Source organism: Mastomys coucha, unplaced genomic scaffold (genome assembly GCF_008632895.1).
Source record: "Mastomys coucha isolate ucsf_1 unplaced genomic scaffold, UCSF_Mcou_1 pScaffold8, whole genome shotgun sequence".
In the NCBI taxonomy this organism is placed as follows: Eukaryota; Metazoa; Chordata; class Mammalia; order Rodentia; family Muridae; genus Mastomys; species Mastomys coucha.
In genome coordinates this window covers 59,497,546-59,507,911 of record NW_022196914.1, presented here as the reverse complement: position 1 = coordinate 59,507,911, position 10,366 = coordinate 59,497,546, and the positions used below count along the sequence as shown (strand labels likewise).

The 10,366-nt window shown below is 37.8% G+C and overlaps 1 protein-coding gene across 4 annotated transcripts in view; it reads left to right on the top strand.

Moving 5' to 3' along the window:
• The window catches only part of Tnpo1 (transportin 1), an 88,772-nt gene that overhangs the window by 66,039 nt on the left and 12,367 nt on the right, over positions 1 to 10,366 (top strand). For all 4 annotated transcript variants that reach the window (XM_031360417.1, XM_031360419.1, XM_031360416.1 and 1 more), the window contains exons 12-20: positions 530 to 682; positions 1,342 to 1,567; positions 3,346 to 3,517; positions 4,871 to 4,957; positions 6,559 to 6,666; positions 6,794 to 6,952; positions 7,033 to 7,120; positions 8,757 to 8,855; positions 9,073 to 9,168. In XM_031360417.1, coding sequence (XP_031216277.1) covers positions 530 to 682; positions 1,342 to 1,567; positions 3,346 to 3,517; positions 4,871 to 4,957; positions 6,559 to 6,666; positions 6,794 to 6,952; positions 7,033 to 7,120; positions 8,757 to 8,855; positions 9,073 to 9,168 — 1,188 coding nt within the window. The remainder of the gene's footprint in view (positions 1 to 529; positions 683 to 1,341; positions 1,568 to 3,345; positions 3,518 to 4,870; positions 4,958 to 6,558; positions 6,667 to 6,793; positions 6,953 to 7,032; positions 7,121 to 8,756; positions 8,856 to 9,072; positions 9,169 to 10,366) is intronic.

The window sequence follows — 10,366 nt, the reverse complement described above, 5'->3', positions numbered from 1 at the left end:
CTGGCCTCAAACTCAGAAATCCACCTGCCTCTGCCTCCCAAGTGCTGGGATTAAAGGCATGTGCCACCCGGCTCTTTATTTCTATTTTATATGGTAATTACTCTTGGTTAACTTCCAAATAAGAAATGACATACTTGATTCCCAAATTATCTGCAACTAGAACTATTAAATAGAACTAAGTTGGCGTTTTGTTTATTGCTTATTTGTTCTGTTTTTTGAGACAGGGTGTCATGTAGCTCTGACTGACCAGGAACTCAGTGTCAAGCAGGCTGGCTTTTGAGAGATTTTCCCCAAGTGTTAGGGTTGAAAACATATGCCACTACAGGCCTGGTGTCTTAAGTATGACCATTTGTCTGTTTGCATAAACACATTTTGCCACAGCATTTTAGCAGTAACCATGGCCTTCAAGAAGCATTGGGTTGAATAGAACATTAGTTTTTTTCACAAAGATAAATTAATTCTATAACCATGTACGGAAAAAAATGTTTTAATAAATTGGCTAATTCTATCACAATATTCACTTCCTCAGGAAAATGTTCTGCTGCTGCTCTTGATGTTCTCGCAAATGTTTATCGTGATGAGCTTTTGCCACACATTTTGCCACTTTTGAAAGAATTGCTTTTCCATCATGAATGGGTTGTGAAAGAATCCGGCATCTTGGTTTTAGGAGCAATTGCTGAAGGTAAGTCCAGCTTGAATTACAAGGTTTTTGATAGATAATAAGGCTAGATGCCTTTAATCCCAGCACTTGGGAGGGAGAGGCAGGCGGATTTCTTAGTTCCAGGACAGCCAGGGATACACAGAGAAACCCTGTCTCGAAACCCTACCCCGAAACCCTACCCCTCACCCCCCACCCCCCACCCCACCCCCAATAAAATAAGGCTAGGCTACTATGAGGAATTGTTAACTGAGTGAGCTGAGACATGGCCCTAAATTCACATACTTTCTGGCTCTGCTTAGTGTCTGAATTCAGAAGCCACTTTAAGGTAAGCTTCTATTGGGTATAAACAATCACAGGCTTACTTCTGATCCCAGGCAGCTGTTTCGACCATATGTTCTGTGGGTGCTTTTGTTATAGTAAGTGAAACTAAAAGAAATCTGATGTATGAAGGCTATTTCTCATAAAAATAGCTTTATTCCCCAGGTAAATCTAGGAACTTGATAACACAGGAGTGTCATCATTATTTTTATGTCCTGTCTTTACTATAAAAATATGTCTCAGAATATTTCTAGGCACTTTTGGAAACCAGGAATTTCATTAAATGTTTCTTTATAGATGCTCTGTCCTCTCTATTTACAGTTGAGTTTAGCACGTTTTGACAGATTACTGTTATTTTCTAGGTTGTATGCAGGGCATGATTCCATACCTGCCCGAGCTCATTCCTCACCTTATTCAGTGCCTTTCTGATAAAAAGGCTCTTGTGCGTTCCATCACCTGCTGGACTCTTAGCCGCTATGCACACTGGGTAGTCAGCCAGCCACCAGATACATACCTGAAGCCATTAATGACAGAATTGCTAAAGCGTATCCTGGATAGCAACAAGAGAGTGCAAGAAGCTGCTTGCAGGTAGGAAAGATTCATAACACTGTCCATTGTGAAGATGAGAGCCTGGTTTCAAACCAACAGATTTTTGTACCACAGAATGCTGCCATTATGATGGGCAATTTGTTTTCATTGGTTAAGTATTAATAAAACTGTGTTTACACGTTGCAATTTTAGGATTGTTCAGAAATATTTTTACTAATGGTTTTACTAAACAAAATGGGACTTTTAGCTAAAGCTAAACCTTTGCTTTCTTCCTCATTCTGTCACCTAAAGTGTTGGTGGATTCTCAGGAATAACAAAATTTTAGATACTTCTCCAGTGTATGGATCCACTACTCTAACTTGAAGACAGACTGTCCTGCAGACTTTTGATGCATCCTCAATGGTGCTGTGTGCTTCCTGTCAGTACCAATGGTTATTCTATTGGGTTTGGGCACTCTGCTCGAATCAGAACTGCTTGTTTTCCTACTGGTTTCTCTTTCTGGGAGCAGGGGAAGAAGAGGTGGCTGCCATTAAATTCCTAACTCTTTGAACTGCTTTTACCATTGACCATTTTGTCAGTCTAGGGATCATACCCAATACTCACACATGCCAGGCAAGTGCTTGGCCATTTAATGCCATCCTAGCTCAACATTTACTTAGTACTCTGTGTGTGTGTGTGTGTGTGTGTGTGTGTGTGTGTGTGTGTGTATGTGTATGTATGTATGTGTATGTGTGTGTGTGTGTGCGCGTGCGCGTGCGTGTGCTACACTGGTTTACCAAGTGCCTTCCCAGCTCTGGTATTACAACCAGTCTGGCTTTTTTTAAAACCTGTGTTCTAGAACTTATAGTCAGAGTGTTTTTCCACATTCCTAGCACTCTAACTATATGAATAGTAAGCACCAAATAAACGTGTTGAATGAGTAAGTACAAGGACCAGAGCCTTAATAGCTTTAGATTTCACCATTGTAGCATATTAAGAAAGGAGGAGCCAGGCAGTGGGGACACATACATGCCTTTGTAAGCAGATCTCTAAACTTGAGGCTGGCCTGGTCTATGGAGCAAGTTCCAGAACAGCCAGGGCTACACATAGAAACCCTGTATTAAAAACAAATATAAAGCAAAACAGAAAATGAAAGGAGGAAAACTGAGGCCAGGGTGTGGTCCATTTGTAGAGTGACTGCTTATTAACATGCATAAAGTCTTGAGCTTCATCCTCATGGCCATGTGACTTGGACACGGTGATGCATGCCTATCATGTCAAGACTGAAGGTGAGGATCGGCCCAGGTCATCCTGGGCTACATAGCAAGGGTGAGGCTAGTCTAGACTACCAGCTGTAGTGGTGCCAGCTGTAGTCTCAAGCGTAGGTACAGACGCAGGTTAGTTCTGTGCCTAAAGCCACAGCAGCTACAAAGTGGTTCAAGGCCAACCAGAGCTACATAATGAGACCCTGTCTTTAAAATTTGAAAAAGGGAGAGGGCAAGCTGGGGAGGTGGCTTACCACTTACAGACACTTAACTTCTCTTTCAGAGGACCTGAGTTCAGTTCCCAGCAGTACATGTCAACTCATCATATGTAGTTCCATTTTGAGGATTTAGATGCTTGTTATGATTGTTAAGATCTCATGTGTACATGTGGTGCCACACACAACAGACTCAAGCATCTACCCATAGAATAAATGATTCTTAATGAAAAATATTTTAAAACCAAAGTAAGCATGTATAATGAGGCAGTGATGTGCATATGATGTAAAGTGTAATCGTCTATGAACTGAAGACTTCATTTAATTGTTTTTGTTTTGTTTGTTTTTCTCATTGTAGTGCCTTCGCTACATTAGAAGAAGAGGCTTGTACAGAGCTTGTTCCCTACCTTGCTTATATACTCGATACCCTCGTCTTCGCCTTCAGTAAATACCAGCATAAGAACCTGCTCATTCTGTATGATGCCATAGGGACACTGGCAGATTCAGTGGGACACCATTTAAACAAGCCAGTAAGGACCTGAGAGTGACTGCTATGTGGACATTACAATAAGCTACAATAAATATGTAGTATATATTTCTAAAGTAAAAGGACTGGGAAGTATGAACGGTTAGCTTTTCCACCTTTGAAAATATAAATAAATCTTAAAGAGGTAGCAGTTGAAATAAACTTATGGTTAGTACATAAATTAGTAATAGCATATCATGAATACACTTTTAAGTGTCTGAAGAAAAGAGAGTAAAAAAGATTTTATACTCTGGATTTGCTCGTTTACTTGGTTCCATGTAAGCACCATTTCATTAATACTGCCATCAAAGGTGCTGCATCTAAGCATTAGGAATATATAAAGTGAGAATGGGAATGACAGATTGAAAATGCTGAATAGCAGTACAGAAGTGTCTTGTCTGTAGTGGTGTAAAACATGAAGTGAGGGTTTGAGTTCTAACAAGAGTCAAATATCTCTGCTGAATACTATCTTATAAGATATGTGGCCATTATAGGAAATGTGTTATCAGTAAGTGTAACTCACTCTTGTTTTAAATTATGCTCAAAATTTGAGCAGGACACTTTTATTTTGCTTTAGTATTGGCTGGCTTGGTTAGTTGAGGAGTAGGTCACATTTTACAGCCTGTACCTTTTGTTTAATTACTGTAATGGTATTATAAAGCAACAGTCATTATGTTGCAGACCACAGCCAGCTCTTCCCACCCCAAAACAGTTTATCACTTAGAATAAAACTTGTGATTTGGGCTGGAGGAATGACTCAGTGGTTAAGAGCACTGGCTGCTCTTCCAAAGGTTCTGAGTTCAAGTCCCAGCAACCACATGGTGGCTCACAACCATCTATAATGTGATCTGATGCTCTTTTCTGGCATGCAGGTGTATATCCAGATAGAGCGCTCATACATTAAATACATAAATAAATCTTCTTTAAAAGCTTGTGATTTAACAAGTTATGAATTATGCTGGGTTTGATGACACACTTAGTACCTCTTATGACCTCTCTTGGGAGGCAGAGGCAAATGGATCTCTGGCTTTGGAGCCAGCTCTGACTACATATGGGCTGCATAGTAGTAAGACTGTTTGAAAAAGGAAAAAAACAAGTAGTGGGTTTTGATGGAATAAGGTACTTACCGATAACACATTTCCTTTTAAAAAAGATACAGATTACTTTAATTCATGATCTTATGAATTAAAAAGTAGAGATAGAGCAGGAAAAAAATGTTAAGGTAACTGTAAAGAAGAAGTCTTAAAATATAAAAATTTAACACAATTGTTCCAGATGGGTTTTAATTTTTATAGACTCAAAATGAACGTGTTTGCAGCTGATAGTGAAGCCTTTTGTTTTTCATCACTTTAAACAGGAATATATTCAGATGCTGATGCCTCCTCTGATCCAGAAATGGAACATGTTAAAGGATGAAGACAAGGATCTTTTCCCTTTACTTGAGGTATGTTGAGCTGGTGATGTTCAGTTATCATAACAGTGTCATTCAATCACAAACATGGCCTGAACCACATGTGTATATGTGGTAAATATAAGTGTTTCACAACAGTTTCTGTTGCGTTGTAGACTAGGCACATAATTGCTTTTTGTAGAATTTGTTCTTTGACAGTAGAATGTATCTTGGTTATATTTAACCCAAATCACTTCTCCCACTTCTAAAATTACAACACCCACCTGGAGTGCACTCCCTCCCACTTCCAAGTCCTTTGTTTTATTTTGAGACAAGGTCTCAACATATAGCCCTGGATGTCTTGAAACTCATTATGTAGACCAGGGTGGCCTAAAAAATCTGATAGAGATCCTCCTGTTTATGTCTCCTAGGTTCTGAAGTTAAAAGAGTACATTACCATATCTTGGTTTTGTTTTGTCTTCTTCTCCTTTTCCTTCTCCTCCTCCTCTTACTTCTCCTTCTTTTTTTACTTATCTTTTTATTTTAATTTATTTTATTTTTAAAGATTTATTTATTATAAGTACACTGTAGCTATCTTCAGACGCACCAGAAGAGGGCATCATATCTCATTATGGGTGGTTGTGAGCCACCATGTGGTTGCTGGGATTTGAACTCATGACCTTTAGAAGAGCAATCAGTGCTCTTACCCGCTGAGCCATCTCACCAGCTCCCTGTCTTTTTCTTCTTAAATAACCTGTTGACTCTTAAGTAATGATACCTTCCTGTATGGTCATAGGTATGGGACCATCTACTAGAGATTGAGCTACCTTCCAGAGGCCACACCCCTAAAGAAAAATGATTATCCTGTTGTTTGGCAGTTACCAATCAGGGGTGTCCCTCACAATCCCCTCCCATCCGTTCTAGAATATTGACCAGTTTTGGTGCTGTGCCATTGTGAGTTCCTGAGTGTAATGGCCAAGTCATATCCAGAAGACAGCATTTCCTAGCACTCCTCAGCCTCCATCTTTTATCTTCTTCCTAACCTCTCTTCCATGATGTTCACAGAGCTGGGGGTGGGCTATATAGATGTCCCATTTAGGGCTGAGCATTCAGAAGTCACTCTTAGCTTTTATTTTGCTTCCCAATGTAAAAAAAGAAGCTTCTCTGTCCAAGGTATAATTAATCTATGACTACTTAGCCATGAACTTTTGACTATGTTTACAGTACCAAGTATGAGTTCTCTCCTGTGGAACAGGACTCTGATTAAATTAAGTAATTGGTTATTTTGTTAATAGTCATGCTGCTTCTATACCATAGGCATAAGAGTCTGCCTGGCAGACTCACTTCCTCAAACTCAAAAATCTGTTCTTATGCTCGTAACATGTCATGTTTGTTATACACAAACTTATATATGTCCTCTACAACTTTTGTACAATTTAAATCACATCTAGATTACTTATAATACCTGATACAATGTAAAGTTAATTTTTTTTCTGATGTGTGGACAAATTGACTATGAATGAGGTTTGAGAAGATAAACCTGCCATGGTAGCATTGTAGAACTAGTTCATAAATGAGACCTTTTTGCTTGCTTTAAAGCACTTATATTTTCTACTATAATCTAAAACTTAGTGTGTATACTTGGTTCTTTTTAGTGCCTCTCATCTGTTGCCACAGCCTTGCAATCTGGCTTCCTTCCTTATTGTGAACCTGTATATCAGCGTTGTGTAAACCTAGTACAGAAGACTCTAGCACAAGCCATGGTATGTGTGTGTATATATACATTTATTTTAAATTATTTTCTCCTTCCTCCCAGTCAAACTTTAGGTATAAATAATACGTATACACGTTTTCAGTGTACAAAAACAAAGATAGTATGTTTAATTTCAGCTAAACAATGCTCAACCAGAACAATATGAAGCTCCAGATAAAGATTTTATGATTGTGGCTCTTGACCTACTCAGTGGCCTGGCTGAAGGACTGGGTGGCAACATTGAGCAGCTAGTGGCCAGAAGTAACATCCTAACTCTAATGTATCAATGCATGCAGGTAAGACTTGTATCAGTGGGTGACTTGGAACCTGCTGCTCCATTGTTACAAGAAGTTAATTTTTCTCTTATTTCTTATAGGATAAAATGCCTGAAGTTCGGCAGAGTTCTTTTGCATTACTAGGTGATCTGACTAAAGCTTGCTTTCAGCATGTTAAGCCTTGTATAGGTATGAATGTTTTCTGCTTTGGGTGTGGGGTGTTCTACCTGTTTTAATTGTTGTATATTTTATTTTTTAAAAAGTGCACCATTTATATGATTGGGGAACTATGTCATTTCTTTTAATATAACATGAATTTGCTTTTGTGTGTGTGTGTCTTATTATGTAGTTCTGACTGGCCTAGATTGACCTGTCTGTACCCCCCAGTGCTGGGATTAAAGGTGTGCCCCACCACACCCAGTAGGAGTATGCTTTTGAATCTTAACTATTTCTAGATTTTAAATAATGTCAATGGTGATATGTTAAGTCGTGAAGTTTTAGCTTAGTGCTCTAAATTATAATACATTGTTATGAGAAGCTGCTTACATAAATGTGTAACAAATGTTTTGTTGATACACATTGAGCCACATTTCCCATGTGTTGCTTGGAGTTTATAGACACAGAAATCATGGTATCTTTAAACTCAGTACTTTCGAACATATTTGTAAGTCTCTTTCTTGTAATGGTTTTTCATTGCTAAAAGGATCCCAGGTTTTGTCATGAGTTTACAACCATTTTTAGTGTACTGATCTCACCTTTGGTGTCTTTAGCACACACTGCATTTCTCCATTTGCCATAAATTAACAGTTAGGTCTAGACAATAATCTTCAGTTTGATTCTAGGCTTTAGAGTAGAGGTCTCTGGGCTTACCAGTTTTTGTGAGTTTGTTGTTTGATCGGTTGATCTTCTTAAAGTTTTTATAGATAGTTTTATGTGTTTTTATTTAAAGATTATTTGTATGTGTGTTCATATGTGTATGCCAGCATGCATTATGAGATGGTAGACATATCCAAGGAAGTCAATGGACGCTGTGTCTCCTGTAGCTACAGTTGCAGACAATTTGAGCCACCTAATATGGCTGCTGCGGACTGAATCTTGGTTTTCTCAGAGAGAGCAGCAAGAGCTGTTTTTCTCTCTGGCTCCAGTTTAGTATGCTTCTTTGTTTTGTTTTGTTTTGTTTTTTGTTTTTGTTTTTGTTTTGTTTTGTTTTTTGAGACAGGGTTTCTCTGTGTAGCTCTGGCTATCTTGGAACTCACTCTGTAGACCAGGCTGGCCTCGAACTCTGAAATCCACCTGCCTCTGCCTCCCAAGTGCTGGGACTAAAGGCATGTGCCACCACCGCCCGGCACTGTATGCTTCTTTAGAAGATATTTGGAGAGTAGCTGTCCCTCTTTTTGATAATGTTATCAACCACAATGGTTATTAAATAGATAGTGGTTCTCAACCTGGATTAGGTTTTATGTCTATGGAATTTTATAGTATCTAGACATTCTGTTTAACATAGATTAATATTACAGGTGTTAACAGATGTGTATGTGTCTATGTAGAGCGACGGATTTTTAGGCAAACATCCAGATATATATAAAATAAAAATAAATACAATGGGGCACTGCTATCTGAAGGCTTAAGTAGCCTCATATGAAAGTTCAATAGCCTTATTTTATCAGTTTCAAAATTGACACCATATTGTTTGTTTTATGATAAAACTTATTTTAGCCAGGATTTGTTTCTGTTTCTATCTAGATTTCCTTTAAAAGTAAGAAGTCTGCTGTTGACAAGTTTACTACATAGCTTTATTTTATTATTTTGTTCTTGTTTTTCTTAGCTGATTTCATGCCAATATTGGGAACCAATCTAAATCCAGAGTTTATTTCTGTCTGCAACAATGCCACCTGGGCGATTGGGGAAATATCAATTCAAATGGGTGAGATTATTTTCTTTTGAGATGTATGCCTTAATCATTTTAGTTACTGTTCTGTTTTATTTATTTATTTATTTTTTAAGTTTCTGAGCGAGGGAGGGTGGGAAAGAAAAGACTCACCGACTGACTTGTTTACGGTTATTAAGGGAAGCCAAGTGTTGGTGACAGTGTCTCACAGTTTCTCTTGATCTCTTTGCTCTTTCTTCCTGTGGTGTGATAGGTGTAGAGATGCAGCCTTACATCCCTATGGTGTTGCACCAGCTTGTGGAAATCATTAACAGACCCAACACCCCAAAGACGCTGTTGGAGAACACAGGTACCATGTGACTGAAGCGGTGAAGGGAAAATGATTGACTTCTTAACTTTAAACCGAGATGCGTAGAGAAACCAAAGCAAAGCTAGCTTTGAAAACCCACCTGCTTATTGTTTACCATGTATTTGAATTTTGGTAATGATGTCTTAGTTTAGCTATGTTCCATAGCCAGTTTACAGAAACATTGAGAAAAAAAAACATTCTAAGAATTCTCATTAGTAGTCTCTAAACTGTATTTTTGCGAAGATACAATAAATATAAAAAATAGTAAGATCAGTTGTCGAGCCAGTAGTTTATATATGGCCAAAAATAGATTGTAATTCAGCAACTGATTGGCTAGAAATGGCATATGTATTTTGTATTTCACCCTAAAATCTTTTTAAACCAGGAACTTAAGTGGTTCTTGGTGGGGTTTTTCTTCAGAGGCTTGTTTCTCTCCTGCATTTATAGAAAGCATGTTGGTGTTAAAGAATGCCTTCCATACAATAGTACACGTAGGGTGACTCCATCCTTTTCCCTCCACCCTCTCCAACTGTTGCTAATTAATATTTAAGTTTCATTTTTGTTCAGGGACATTTCTTTATATACTAAGGTAATGATTCTAATAGTTTCTTCATAGTTAATGTGAGTCCTACCACAATAACTGAATAAAGATTAAAATAAGGTTATCTAAATATGAAAGTTTTCAGGCATTTTAATTTCATATTTTTAAATTGCACAGTTTACCCTCAAGTAACTAAAATTTATAATGTTTATTGGTATGGAAGGAAATCTTAATTATGGACCAGTTATCTGGCTGATTGGCTGTATGGGTACTGTTTAGTTCAAAGTATATTGCATTTTCTTTTTGAAAAGTTTGACAGTTTATGTTTAGGGTGGTTTTGAAATCTTGGCAGATCTTTATCTTCCTAGAAAGCAGTACCTATATATGACATTCAGAGTGGAAATACTTGGCTAATATAAAAAATATTGTTGAACCTAAAGAAAAGTTTCTATTTATCTTTAAATGTGAATGCATAACTGCAAATAAATGTTGAGTGTAATGTATGCTGAAGTTTCTTGTGGGATATCAGCTGGTGGATGTCTTCATATTTCCTTTAACAAATTGGCTTTATCAGATTATGCTTTGGCATGATCACACCCAAGTAATACTAAAATAGCCAATAATGCCATCTAAGTTGATGGGCTGAATCAGGGTGAG